A 15,318-nucleotide genomic window follows, 5' to 3' on the forward strand; every position below is an offset into this window, starting at 1 on the left:
CTTAAATGTGGTTACATGCAAAACCTTAACCAAGGTGTGATGCCAACGCCGACGCTGACGCCACCGCCGACGCCAGGGTGAGTATAGCTCTCCTTATTCTTCGAATAGTTGAGCTAACAAAGAAAACACCCAGGCACTTCTTCCCATTATGGTCGTTATGGGCTGATTTTGCATTTGTTAAAGTTAACCATGTGATTAAAGATATTGTTGTTAACTTTTAAATGTAAACTATGTCATGATGTGCACCATTTTGATGTGTCTTATGCCGGGAATGCACAATTTTTCTCAAAATGGGCATTCTGATCTTTGACCTTTTTGCTCCAGAATCTTATCACTATGACCAACATGCATACCAAGTTTAAATACTCTACACCAAATTGTTCAAAATATATTGATCGGAAACAAAGGATGACAATGTACATCCCTGTCGATAAAAATTTGCGTAAATTATTTTGTTTATTTTTTTTAAATTCCAAGGTATATTCATCCTCTGCCGGGAGATCGTGGGTCAATCACAATTCCGGGGGGATATTCCCCCACCAGGGGGGATATGGCATGTACCTGTATGCTATGACACTTACAAAATTATGCCTATGACTGAAATCAGTCCAGCGTGGTCAATATTGGTCCATACCGGCAAACTGCCATGTTTTAGAAGCCCTGCCTACGAGTTTTTGCAAAGTCACAAAAATTCTGAGCAACAAAAAAACAAACTCTCGCCTCACTGTGCCTCATTGCATTAGAATAACCCATATAAAAAGAAACAGCATTTGAAATAAGTCACTCTGAAGCTTTATCGAAAGACTTACAATCTACAAAGCCATATATCATATAAAGACAACACTAAAACATTTGTACAGATAAAATAAAGTGCCACTAATAATATACAATGTTCTTTTAAAAAAATGTTTTGTCAGTTAAAATCATGATGTCTTAACACTCTGTTGAAAGAGGGAACGAACTTGGCAGATGAATCGCTGAAGGTCGTTTGATGTGTTCAGTTCTGCTGTAAGCTCATCCAATCCTTCAATCGGAGGCTCAATATCACTTACTGTAAGGGGAAAAAAATTGAATTATCTACCGAAAGCATTCATTTTATATTGACAAAGAATTGACCATAGCAAGGTTTAAATTTTGATAAAAAATTAACTATGTTTTCATAAATTTTGAGAAACCATGTTTTGTCTTTAAACTACTTTGGGAATCAGACCCAATTTTTTCCATTCAAAAATGGGTTTTATGATCACATAATGATAAAATATTTCAATGTTTTGTCTTTACAATAGTAAGGGAATCAGACTAATACTTTGATTCAAAACTGACTGATTGATGATCAGACAATGATCGAATATTATAATGCTTAGAAACATGTCTGAATTTGCATTTTAGCTACAAATTTCATATGCATTTTCAGACTTGTCTGTTTTCTTACTTTCATTTAATATATATAGAGAATTCTCCGATGTATATCGCAGACATCTTCGTTATCCGTTGGAATACTCCGAAAAATTCTCTATTCCGACGCCTAGTAATAGCAGGGGGAGAGATTGTTGACCTTTCAATGGGTTTTTTCATGTAAAGTGTGTTTTAACAGATGATCAATTTTGGTGGGAAGTTACAGGAAAGTTTCCGTTTTGTGAATATCTAAAACCTTTGTTAGCTATAAACTAAACCAAGATTACTGTACATTTTTTAATGAGACAGAGAACAACACTTCTGCTATGGTAACACACTCAAACAAAACTAATTACTGGTAAAAGTGACTTGTTTTTTTCGCAGTCAGATTTCATTAAAACTCACATAGTACACTCTTGTACGTTATTGACCTAAAGTTTTCTTAATAATTTTCTACATATTTCTGTTCTTATTTTTATATATGTTAACTACTGTAAAGACGACCCTCAAAAATAATTTTGCTGTCAGAGCTTTAACAGGCAAACTAAAAACCATCAAAACTGACCAACATATTTCCGGCTAACTCCCTGTATCTGCAAGAAGAAGTAGAACGGAGCTTCCGGTTCCTTCTCATCAATCTGTGTGAGAACCACCTGCATACGGTTTCCTGAATAAATATAATAAATGACGTCACCATAATTAAATGACATTATTTTATATGTTTGATACATAACTTAAGTAAACATTTGGAAGTTTTATTAGCATGGTATTCTATGGTATTAAGGTTTTTAACTCTTTTTTTTCAGGTATTTTTTGGTCTGCTTCATATCTATGCTAGCATCATATACATTACATAGTATAATACGGTATGTGCAACACTTTTGGTGCTACATGCATCACAAGTTTTTTTAGGCCATTTTTTACAAAGTGAATGGCTTCAACTCTGAAATGGCAGGTTAAGCACAACCCATGCAGACCAACATTCCTATGAAGTTTCATGAAAGTAGGGGCAGTCCTTTGGGTGTTATATGCAACACAATATATTTTAGACAATTTCAATCAATGGTAAGATTGATAAAATGTGACAGAAATAGGATGCTTCACAAAAACCCATGCTGACCAACATTCCTATGGGCAATACTTTTGGAGGTACATGTATATATGCAACACAAGATTTTTCCGTACAGCCCCCATATATATCGGTGGGGATTCCAGGCCTCCTGATGTGACATAATTTATGAATAAAGTTAAAAATGTTTGCACTCAGTAGCGACATGCCATGTTTTCAATATCACATCCATGGCCAATCATTACCAAATTCATCGAACTGTTTACCTAAAGTGACACTCTTATTTAAAAGCAATATCTACACATGTATAACAACCATAGATTTTGACTGATTAAACTGCCGTGTATTTAATAGCAAAAAATGCAAAAATATTAAATGACTGGTGAATGCTAAAAGATTTACTGTTATCTATTTTCATTATTAAGGTAGTAATACCATGTTTTTTGCACCTTTCTTTCAAATTGAACTCGGTATCGTTCATAAATAACATTGTTTTAGACATTAGATCATTCTTTTTGGTACATTAAAAACAATTGTATTAATTGTAGTAAATCTAATTTGGGAGTAAGAGTGCATCTTTAAATCAATAAAAAATGGCTAGTATTTTCCTTGGTGGCTGTCTCCCTAAATATTCCACCCATCTGGAATCATCCACTGTCTTAATTCACCAACAAGTCTCCCCCAGTGGGGCAAATCACTGATAGCTGCATTAATTGCAATTAATACAAATAACATGTGAAGGAATACCAGACCTTTTGTTTTCTTAAATCTGAGTCCGAGCATTTCTCCGAATATTCCACTGGCTTTCTCCAGGTACTCCAGCTTCTGTTTAGCTTTTGACGGGGCCTCAATTTCTAAATAAAAAACACATGTTGACAGAATTATGATATATCTTTAGCATCATCTTGACAGTTATCTTCAGCCGTATCACAAATATTATTTTTTCACGTAAAACTCACAGTGGCTGATAATTTAAAATGTTTCTCAGTGAACCTGCCTTAATAATCATCATCATTAGACTTTTTGACGATCAAGCAACAATTCCTTCTGTTAAACTAGTGCTTGGCATACAGAAAATAAACAAGCTCTACTTTATGAATATCAAGAATTTGAGTAAGGCCTAAAAAAAAAAAATTGTTTGGTTAGGGTTACATCCTTTTCAAAAATAGGTAGGGTAGGTAGGCTTTTTTTTTATTTTTTTTATTTTTTTTATTAGGCTTTATATAAGAATGTCATTTTCATCATTGGAGAATAGTGTTAAAGTTATCTTCTATATAAGCAATTAAGGTTTTAAACTACATATTGAAAAGCAAAAAAAAAAGAACAAAAAAAATATTATTTTTTTTTATTTTTTTTTAGTTTTTCATTTTTTTTTTCAAACTGACTATAAAAACGTTAGGGTCGGCGCCTATTCCGTAGGTAGGGTCGGGTAACCCGAACCAAATGTATTTTTTTTTAAGGCCTAAGCATGGAAAGCATTTTACCCGTTCAGGGTTTGTAGGCTTATATCTATTTTATATATAGTAGGAATTCATAGATTATAGTCCCTATACTTTAACCACTATAATAATGAATTGTATGGTAACATTAAATCCATCTTTAGAGGCACTCGACAGAAGACTCTCTTAACACAGTCAGTTTAGTCAAGCTAAAAGCCATGATTGCTAAGGTAGCTGTGCAATAATTGCTTCTTTTCTTAGAAGTCATGGATTTTAAAACAGTATACCAGTACGAGAAAATATAGGTATCAATAATAAGCAAAGCAATAAGCATGGGCATTTATAAGACGGCGATGAAAATGTTGGGTTAATTAGATATAATTTTATAACGTTTTACGATGATATCCGTTCTTTTGCTCTAGCTCGGAAGTGTCATTGGCTCTTTTTTATGCACTGTTTCGCACCCGTGAGTTATCTTGATCTGGGAGATTGTATTTTAACTTAAGTGGATTTTTCATATTAGGATTTCATGCGGCACTAGCAGAGGGAAATCCAAATCTGCAAAAATCCATGAGAGTTAAATATGATATCTAGATCAAAACATAGTACAGTCGAACCCCATTGGCTCGAAATCGCAAGGCTCGAAATCCTCGTTGGCTCGATCTGGATGTAAAGGATCGATTTCCTTATACTGAAGGTAAAAAATCCCACTTGAATTTTTCGTGGCTTGATGTGTTTTGGCTGGTCCCTGGGAGTTTGAGTCAACAGGGCTTGACTGTAGTAATAACCCTTTTATCATAACCATATTGGATTTAAACACTTAAAAGACATGATATCATTATAAATGCAATTTTTATGACACACTATTTTGTTTTATGACATCATTTTAAAAACATGCAATCATATTTGTTATGACGTGACGTCAGTAGAGTGGAAAACAGACTACAGTATTGTGCGATATGTATTGCGCATAGATTTATAATGGGTATATAATAAAAATTATTATTGCCACCACAATATTACAAATTCCATAAATCTAATGGGCAGGATTGTAAGACACTGACCGAAAGATGTATTGTACAGATTTCCAACCACTGTTCATTTCATCAAAAATTATAAAGGATTACGAAAAATTCACCTAAGTAATTGAAGCTAGTGGTCTGACCGTTAAATAATGCAACAGGCCTCTATTTCTTGTCACATCTTAAGTCCATTAAAACAGGATTTCAGTTAAGCTTATAACTTTTGTTTTTGTATAATTTTTGTAATATTTACGTACAAGAGTTTTTGAAAATTAACAGGAAATTATCTTTATGATAATGAACCAGTCACTTGTAACCATGGCCCCCAAAGGTTCGGGTGTATACCGGGGATAGCCGGGGAAATGGGCCGTGTTTTTACCTTACAGGTGGCCCCGCGGTGCCGGGTGAGTGCGGTGGTTTTGTCTTCGTGCCAAAAATAGCAGGGAATGGGCCTACCTAGGCTCCCTGGGTGCGGGGGCATTTGGCAGGGATTTTACCAGCAGTTCGCCTCCGCAGGGCGGGTATTTTACCCGGGCTTGGCTGGACCAAAAGTCAAAGTCTCGACCATTCCCCGGACTTGGGGGGGAGGGCACGATTACAATTGACTGGTGCATAATCATAATAAAACAAATTTTTACCGAGTAAAACAAAGATTAAGAAAATAAGAACTTAGGCAAAATGAAATAAGCTACTGCACAGGTTGTATCCCTGTCAAATTTTCAAGAAATGGGGTCCTTTGATATTCACAGTTTTAATTTGGTCAATACCTTGTTTAAGCTGTGAGATGTCAGACTTCAGACTATCTATGTTTGCTTGCAGCTGGGTACCATTAGTGGATGTTTGCCTGGATATGGCGTACAGTTCTTCCAGTTCAGATCGCAACTGTTCAACAACTCCGTATACTGAAACAAGAAACAGAGAATGAATACAAGAATGTATTTACTTGGGTACTGTTACTTTAAAAGATTGTTCATTTGTTCAAGAAATATTTTGTAATAGTTGCTTTAAGTGCATGGGAAGGCAATAAACTTTTAACAAACATGCCTTTTTTATACTCAAAACATTCTTAATTTAGTCACTTAATCGGTAGTAAAATAGGTAATATGAAGACAGCGTGTAAACAAATGGTAAAGAGTTGGTTATCAAGATTTTAAGATTGCTTTGAAAGACATATGCCAAATCACAACACAAATTTGCAACTACCAAGATACATGCAACATGTATGATGACAGCGGCCTAGTGGCATAGTTGCCTAGGCATACTAAGTGTCTGCCTCTCTAACACTGGTTGACCAAGCTTTAGAAACTAGCTTGGAACTACATGTTTGGCTGTTTCTACTTACACTGGTTGACCTTGACATTGTCTTTCCTTTTGTCTGTAATAAACAATTAAATCTTGTAAATTAATGTGCAAAATATTTTTAAAAGTGAGTCAACACTATGATGATGGAGATTATAGAAATCAGATCATTCTCGTTGCATATTAGCTTAAACAACTTGACAATGCTACCATTATGAAATCTCTATACGGTCAGCGCCATACAGAATAATGAGTTACTAAACAATACTACTTCAGAGGATGAACTTACGAGCAGCTGCCAGTAAAGCCTGTTCATGATGATGTGCAGCGTTGTGGAATTGCTCATCTAGGTCATCTTTCATCCAGGCCCCAACTTTCTCCTGAGCCTGTCGCAAGTGAGGTTGCAACGAAGATAACTCTTGTTCTAGCGTCAGGCTGGTCTCCATAACTAGTTTGTCTACAAAGAAAGAAAGAGAAGAATTTTGGCAAATTTAAAGGACATAGGTTGGTCACAACTTTTAAGAGGTCTTTCACATGTGAGGCGACAAGGAAGACAACTTTTGTTCCAGCATCAAACTAGTCTCAATAGCTGCCATGTGTGCAGTAAGCATGTTTGCAGCGAATGGTTACTGTTTGGTTCCCTGCTTGCAGTGTATGCACTACATTGCAACAGGGATACAAACAGAATGTTTGCTTAGGTTAGGCAAATGCTCGGCCTACTGATGCGCTACTGATGAATCTGCATTAAACATTTAGCAATGGTCAAAAATTGAAAATAATTTAACTGAAGGCTAAATGTTTATATCGAACGTCAATATGGGCCACACCAATATTCTGCAAATCTGTCCGTATCATATGAGCCAAATTTTGTTGGTTTATATTGTTGTCTGTTCTTGATAAATTGACTCATGCACCAGTCAATTGTAACCAGGCCCCCCACCCCCAGGTCCGGGGAATAGTGGGGACTTTGACTTTCGGTCCAGGCAATCCCGGTAAAATCCCCACCCTGTGGACACAAATTGTTGGTCAAATCCCCGTCAGCCCAGGATAACTAGGTAAGGCACATTCCCCGCTATTTTCAGTGCGAAAACAAAACCATGGCATTCACTCAGCGCTGCAGGGGCATACCAGCCCATTTCTCCCGCTATACCCCTGTACCGGGGGGGGGGGGGGGGGGCGTGGTTACAATTGACTGGTGCATAATTCTCTTACATACAGTATTACTTGTACATCGTTAATCTTATTTAAGTCACTTCCAGTGAAGTGGCAACAATATAGGTAGAAAAAAATGCAAGAGCTGAAATTTATCATGATTACAATTAATATTTCAAGGCCATGGATATTTAGATTGAAACAAACCTCACAGATGTGATTTAAGGGATGAAAATTTTTTGTTTACAAAATAATTTGTGTTTTGAAGAACCCGCTTTTAAAAGCAGTGCCCTAATATCCCGGTGCGGGGTGATACAGGAATCCAGTGGATTTCACGTGAAATCCACTCAAAACGTGAAATCCACTCAGAACTCAGTTATTTTAATTAATAATTTAATTGTTTTTGTATACATATTAGAAAGTGCCTCATGAAGGGTTTATATTTCAAATTTTATTGAAATTGGTCAAAAAATAAAGAAGTTAGAGCAATTTTTCATTTTTTTCCAAAAATAGATCGGAAATCGAGGTGAAATCCAGATTCCGATAAGTGAAATCCACTCATAACTCATTAATTTTAATAAATAATTTTCTGTTTTTGTATATTTATTAGAAAGTGCCTCATAAAAGGTTTATATTTCAAATTTTATTGAAATTGGTCAAAAAAATGAAGAAGTTAGAGCAATTTTTCCAAAATAGATCGGAAATCGAGGTGAAATCCAGTTTTCGAGAAGTGAAATCCACTCATTACTCATTAATTATAATAAATAATTTTCTGTTTTTGTATATTTATTAGAAAGTGCCCCATAAAGGGTTTATATTTCAAATTTTATTGAAATTGGTCAAAAAATGAAGAAGTTAGAGCAATTATTCGAAAATAGATCGGAAATCGAGGTGAAATCCAGTTTTCGAGAAGTGAAATCCACTCTTTATTCACTTTTATCAATTAGTAATTTTTATTTTTTGTATACATTTTGGAAAATGCCTCATGAAGGGTATATATTTCAAATTTTATTGAAATATATCAAGAAATGAAGAAGTTAGAGCAATTTTTCGGAAATCGAAGTGAAATCCACATTTTGACAAGTGAAATCCACTTTTTCAGACGTGAAATCCACTCACAACTCATTTATTTTTAACAAATTAATTTTTCTGTAGAACAAATAATTGAAAGGGCTTCATAATGGGTTTATATTTCAAATTTTATCCAAATTGATCCAAAAATAAGAAAGTTGTAGACCTATTTTGAAAAAAGATCGGAAATCGAAGTGAAATCCACATTTTGACAAGTGAAATCCACTTTTTGAGACGTGAAATCCACTCATAATTCATTTATTGTTAACAAATTATGTTTTTGTTGAACAAATAATTGAAAAGGCTACATAATGGGTTTATATTTCAAATTTTATTCAAATTGATCCAAAAATAAGAAAGTTGAAGTTATATTGTGAGGGCGTTTTGTTGTGTATGCATAATTGTTGAATTTTTTTCATGATAAACACAATATCCATACACATCCAGGCCATACCACGTGGAGGCGCCCTCAATCATGGCCCTTTTTTACTTTCGAATTTTGAAAATATTAAAAATTTAATAAATAATCCGAAAATTGTTTTGTATTATTTGTTTATGCCAGACATTTATTTATGGTTATTTATACATGTACATTGGTTGATATACGTAATCATAAAAAATTAAAAAAAGAAACAAACAAATACAACAGAACAAAGTTACACCAAGTGAAATCATATGTTTAACTTGGTTTACAATAATGAGAGATAATGAAAAGGTATGTTCACAACAGTTAAGGAAAATAATTACACAAAATAAACAATAGCAACATATGAAAAAATATAAACAGGTAAACAGAAAGGGGAAACTTCAAAGACAAATTTCTAAGCAAAAGAAGTTTCAACGCACAGAGAAAACGCATCAATAATCTTGTTCGAAAAAGTGTACAATGCATTGAAATGAAGGACATAAGATTTCATAAGGACTATCACAGTGACATGGTGCACTACAAAAACAAAGGACACATTAAATACTTTCACGCCATCAGGAAACATATTACGTAATTTCACAGATTAATACGAGCTAAAAGCAATTATTGTGATGTTAGTTATAAATATGCTTATTGTTGTAGTAATAGTAGTAGTAGTTCGCAAATGTGCTTATAAAAACACGTAGTTATTAATTTATTGTTGTTATAAAGTTGTTATTTACGTTTTCAAATGTGCTTCATTCATTCATTTAAAGATGTAGTAATATCTATTCATGATTGTTAATGTACTTTTAAACTTATTATGAAATATATTTTTGAAATGAATAAATATTGCATTAACTCATATAAAACGTCTCCGTTTTCAATAATAAGCATATTATAAAATGGGTCACGGACACTACGGACCATGGACATTACGGACCAGACATTACGGACCAGATTTAGGGACACTACGGACCAGATTTAGGTACATTACGGACCATCTTCAGAAACTTACGGACCATCATTTATAATGTTTTTAAACATTTTTTTTTTAATTTATTCACTAATTGGTCTTAAATTTGTTAATAAATACTTGAATATTAGTGCTCAGTATGAAAATTATCTTTAATGTAACTGAAAAATCCAGGAAATTCCAATATATATGCTAAGTATATATTACACTTACCGATTCAGTGCTGCTGTGTAGTTGTACTCATCCCCGACATAAGCACACTTTATACACGCTAACTTGAGATGACGTTGGTCTCAAGACTTAAGCTCAAGCTTGCCCATTTGACAACATGTACGATGGCACCACAACTTACAATTATCACAATAAATTGAGTCAAGTGCACATGCCTCAAGGCATACACTACACGGAAAGGTTCCCATTTTATGAACAAATACAGCAGAAATATACAGAAACAATTAATTATCCTTTTAAATATCCAAATATAATAAAACAAAATACACAGAAACAATTAATCATCCGTTTAAATATCAAATGATACGTATATCCAACACTACATGTTCATAGCATAAAAAATAAAAACATAGCAATGACAATTGCCATTTCTGATACATTTTATACTTACCATATCTTCTCAAATTCTTTTTCGGCATAAAATAATTACTGCCATTGTACTAAACTTCTTTAATTTTACCGCCGAGTATGTTATGTCAACTTTCTCGGATATGTGATGTATCACCTTAACCGCTAAATGCGAAAGTAACGGCACGTGAGAGTCGTGATCCTCGTCTTTGATAGATATAGATCAAAGACAAGAGTAATTATTAAACGATATTATAGAACTAATATATTGGATAGTGGTTACTTACAGTAAAAAACACACCAATATATTGCATCTCAACTGATTCAGATATTAGATCTAATGTTATATAAGAGATCTCGACTAAAACGGATTAAATGATACCAATGTAAGTAAATAAAACATAAAAACATTAAAATATAATCATCGGACACAAGCAACTACTGTATTAATATTAAGATACTTGATTGAATTTATTTCTTTACACTTTTCTTTCCCAAATACTGGATTTCACTTGTCAAAATGTGGATTTCACGTCGCTTTCAGATCTATTTTCAATATATTTATCTAACTTCTTCATTTTTTGACCAATTCCATTTAAATTTTAAATATAAACCGATGATAATGCCTTTTCAATTATTTGTTCAACAAAAAAAAAATTGTTAAAAATAAATGAGTTATGAGTGGATTTCACGTCTGGAAAAGTGGATTTCACTTGTCAAAATGTGGATTTCACTACGCTTTCAGATCAATTTTAAATATATTTATCAAACTTCTTCATTTTTGGACCAATTCCATTTAAATTTTAAATATAAACCGATGATAATGCCTTTTCAATTATTTGTTCAACAAAAAAATAATTTGTTAAAAATAAATGAGTTATGAGTGGATTTCACGTCTGAAAAAGTGGATTTCACCTGTCAAAATGTGGATTTCACTTCGATTTCCGAAAAATTGCTCTAACTTCTTCATTTAATGATATATTTCAATAAAATTTGAAATATAAACCCTTCATTAGGCACTTTCCAATATGTATACAAAAAAATGAAAATTAATAATTAATAAAACTGAGTTAAGAGTGGATTTCACTTCTCGAAAACTGGATTTCACCTCGATTTCCGATCTATTTTCGAATAATTGCTCTAACTTCTTCATTTTTTGACCAATTTCAATAAAATTTGAAATATAAACCCTTTATGGGGCACTTTCTAATAAATATACAAAAACAGAAAATTATTTATTATAATTAATGAGTAATGAGTGGATTTCACTTCTCGAAAACTGGATTTCACCTCGATTTCCGATCTATTTTGGAAAAATTGCTCTAACTTCTTCATTTTTTTGACCAATTTCAATAAAATTTGAAATATAAACCTTTTATGAGGCACTTTCTAATAAATATACAAAAACAGAAAATTATTTATTAAAATTAATGAGTTATGAGTGGATTTCACTTATCGGAATCTGGATTTCACCTCGATTTCCGATCTATTTTTGGAAAAAAATGAAAAATTGCTCTAACTTCTTTATTTTTTGACCAATTTCAATAAAATTTGAAATATAAACCCTTCATGAGGCACTTTCTAATATGTATACAAAAACAATTAAATTATTAATTAAAATAACTGAGTTCTGAGTGGATTTCACGTTTTGAGTGGATTTCACGTGAAATCCACTGGATTCCTGTATCACCCCGCACCCTAGTATCCTAATGCACACAACAGTTTTGCAACAGAAAGATACACAGTGATTTCCCTTGGTAACAGGAGAAGTCGTACCATAACAAACTCGAAACACTAAGAAGTCGCGCCATATACGGAGAAGTCGCCCCACATAAATATTATGTAGGCGTTAAGGTGTGAGATGGTTATCGCCGGGTACAAAATTTCCATTGACGCATTCCCCATAAAGTTTTATGATCTACGCGTTATGGGCGTTGAGCCTGCCCCCATTATCACCGGGGATGAGCAAAAAAAGTCACGTGACCACAAATGCAAACGCCAGTAGTATTTTGGCTCGATTGATCGTCAATCAAGGTAAGTTTCTTATCGATATTTTTGTTATACGCGAGAGTTCGTTCAAGTGATATAGCGCAAAAAAGAATGCATTGTTTTGTCTTTCGATCGGTGTATTGGTCACCATTCATGTCTGCATAGTTTCCGAGAACACTTCGATACAAATTGTGTCCATGAATGCAAACGCACGTAGGTAATGTTTTAATGTCACATATTTAGATAAATTGATACATTTTATTCAAATGTTTGTTTTTAAGTTGTTCAATAATTGTTTTTAATTGTTTTATGAATACTTTGTGCGATGCAATATGTACAAAAATGCATTTTCTAGAGTATTTCAAATTTGCCAAACGTACGTAGTCTACCTAAAATGGCAAACGCACGTAGGCATCTTATAATAAGGAGCAAACGAATATTTCGTTAGCCTTTAAAAACTGAAAATGTGTTCAAGATATTGAAGATATTTATCCGCTTTATTATTAAATATCCATCATAATGAAAGTTTTATAAATTTATGATACGTAACAAACATTGACACGATATTATGCGGGAGTGTTGCGGGAAATATGAGTTCTCGAACAAACTCTCATCCGGCCATACCGGTGGTATACAGACTTAACTAACTTAACAATGCTTGTTAAATGTTTATCTCGAACATTTCGAACAACTGTTGTAATGTCACATTTCAGGAACCACACGTTTGATACAAAGAGTCGGAGTACAGTACAGTACGGGACTGTTTTGATAAACAGAAATGCATTACAGAAAGGAACCATTGGTGTGGGCTGGGAGCGGGCCAGACGCAACGATTCTAAGATGCTTGTAACAGATCGCATGGGGATAAACGTTTTATTTGAACATAATTTAAACATCTTTAATGAACCTTTTATTTAACCATTCTTCATGTTGTGATGATAATACTGTCATGATAATTGTTAATGACAGACATTGTGATAATGATAACCATAAAATGATATTGCGATGATACAATGACAATGTATGCTCTACCCGGAACAATGTTTATATCACTGAAAATACTCTTTGAACTGTATGTTTAAGTGCTATTTTACAGAAATTTGACATTATAATGGAAATGATCTTCATTTATTCTATTACTGTATATCTTAGATTAGTTTTATACATTGATAAAAATGATTGACAATAAAAGCGATCACAGATAATCAGATAAAATCAAAGATAAGTAATCAAATAACATAACGATTAATTAATAAACATTTGTTGTGATCTGCCTGAGATTCTACTTACTTCCACATCAGATAAGTTGACCTAAAAATTTGGCAAGGCCAAGATAAAACAAGTACCCGTATGGAATTCATTTTTTTTCAATCGTCATCACACAATTACCTCCCTTGTAGACGGCTGTCGTCTATAGCATCATGGAAACATTGTCTCGTGCCAATTTTAAAAATCAAAATTGATTATTTCTCGCTTCAAATGGAGCAATAGAAAAGTTTTCGCGCTCCATTCAAGAAATAACGCTGTCCTCTTTTTAGAATTATAAATATTTAATCATAACATAAACATAATCTGAATCACTGCACGAATATACATAACAACCACGAATTATTACAATTCATTTATTATATTCACTACGCACAAAAGATTTCCAGTTTTTTCCAGGATCATCACCGCTCGTGTAAGATAAGTTCATCCCACCCCTCTCGTAGGGTGCTTTGCGGAAACACGAAAACCCCGCTTCCGCAATACACTCTATGTTCGGGTTGGGATGAACCTTGCACTCTCAGCCATGAAAGATACTTATGATCTAAAATTTGATGTTTTATTTGGTGTGTTTAATAACTTTTGCTTGCACAATCTACTTCTATGCCGATAACATTTCCCACATTCAGCGCAGTGGTATAATTTCTCGCCAATATGGCCGTCCGTATGAGCCTTCAGGTCTATTTCTCATCCATTGAAATCCCATGCCATCGTCGTGCCATCTTCTCCTCGCCAATGCCTGTTCAGGTCCGTATTTGTGGTGACCTCCTGCATGCATTTCGGGCACAGAAACTGCTTATTGGATCCATGTGTGGTGCACCTGTATAAATACATGTATGCCTTTAAAAGTATGCAATTAAAATACTTGTAATTGCAATATTTTGGTAACCTTTAATAAAAACGCCTGAGCTTGTGATTGGTAGATTATTGCTTAATTATAGAATAATATAGAATAAAACAAGAAAAATATAAGCATTTTTTAATACCAGAATACACTTACATACGGCGCGTCAAGCTCTCCGTGGTGTATAACTGTTTCTAACTGCATGTAAATGCGTTTACACCGTCATGGCGGCGCTCATGCAATTTCAGCCCATGTCGTTTTCATCGCATTCCCACAAACGTGGCAAACAAATGACATCACTGAAACAGACACTGTCATTCATTAATTAAGCGCCACTTGATTTACTTCGCAAAATATATTACACAAATTGTAGTTTGTTAAAAGGATATCATCTGTAAAAGCATGTTCATAAAAAATACGTCTCGTGCAAACAAATGCTTATTAAAATCTTAAAAGATGGCTTATCTAGCTAAGTAAAACGACATAAAGCGTTTCACTTTCCCTTATGCATATGACCGTAAGCATTATGATCATAATAATAATTAAATATAAATTCAAAAATCTTACAGCAATAGTTATGGATATAAAAATAATAAAAAGTTTTAAAAGCTTTCGATATATACGATAACTCAATATTATTATTATATAAGATGCCTACGTGCGTTTGTCATTTTATGTAGACTACGTACGTTTGCCTTATGAAAATGCCAACATGCGTTTGCCAAATTTAAATACTTCAGAAAATGCAATTGTTTGTACAAATTGCATCGCACAAATATTCATTAAACAAATAAAAGCCATTATTGAACAA

General features: G+C 33.6%; 1 protein-coding gene across 2 annotated transcripts; it reads right to left on the bottom strand.

Annotated features, from left to right (window-relative positions):
- Nucleotides 1-769: 769 nt before the first annotated feature.
- Nucleotides 770-7,676, bottom strand: LOC128212070 (kinetochore protein Spc25-like). 2 transcript variants are annotated; one of them, XM_052917356.1, is made up of 7 exons: nucleotides 7,584-7,676; nucleotides 6,514-6,681; nucleotides 6,268-6,300; nucleotides 5,693-5,827; nucleotides 3,217-3,318; nucleotides 1,961-2,062; nucleotides 770-1,051 (listed from the first exon to the last, which is right to left on the bottom strand). In XM_052917356.1, the coding sequence occupies exons 2-7, from the start codon at nucleotides 6,668-6,670 to the stop codon at nucleotides 924-926; spliced, it is 657 nt and encodes a 218-aa protein (XP_052773316.1). In that variant the 5' UTR covers nucleotides 6,671-6,681; nucleotides 7,584-7,676; the 3' UTR covers nucleotides 770-923. The 2 variants fall into 2 exon arrangements, with proteins under 2 accessions (XP_052773316.1, XP_052773399.1); XM_052917439.1 differs by having other exon boundaries at nucleotides 7,589-7,651.
- Between the last annotated feature and the right edge of the window lie 7,642 nt (nucleotides 7,677-15,318).

Source organism: Mya arenaria, chromosome 1, assembly GCF_026914265.1.
Source record: "Mya arenaria isolate MELC-2E11 chromosome 1, ASM2691426v1".
NCBI lineage: Eukaryota > Metazoa > Mollusca > Bivalvia > Myida > Myidae > Mya > Mya arenaria.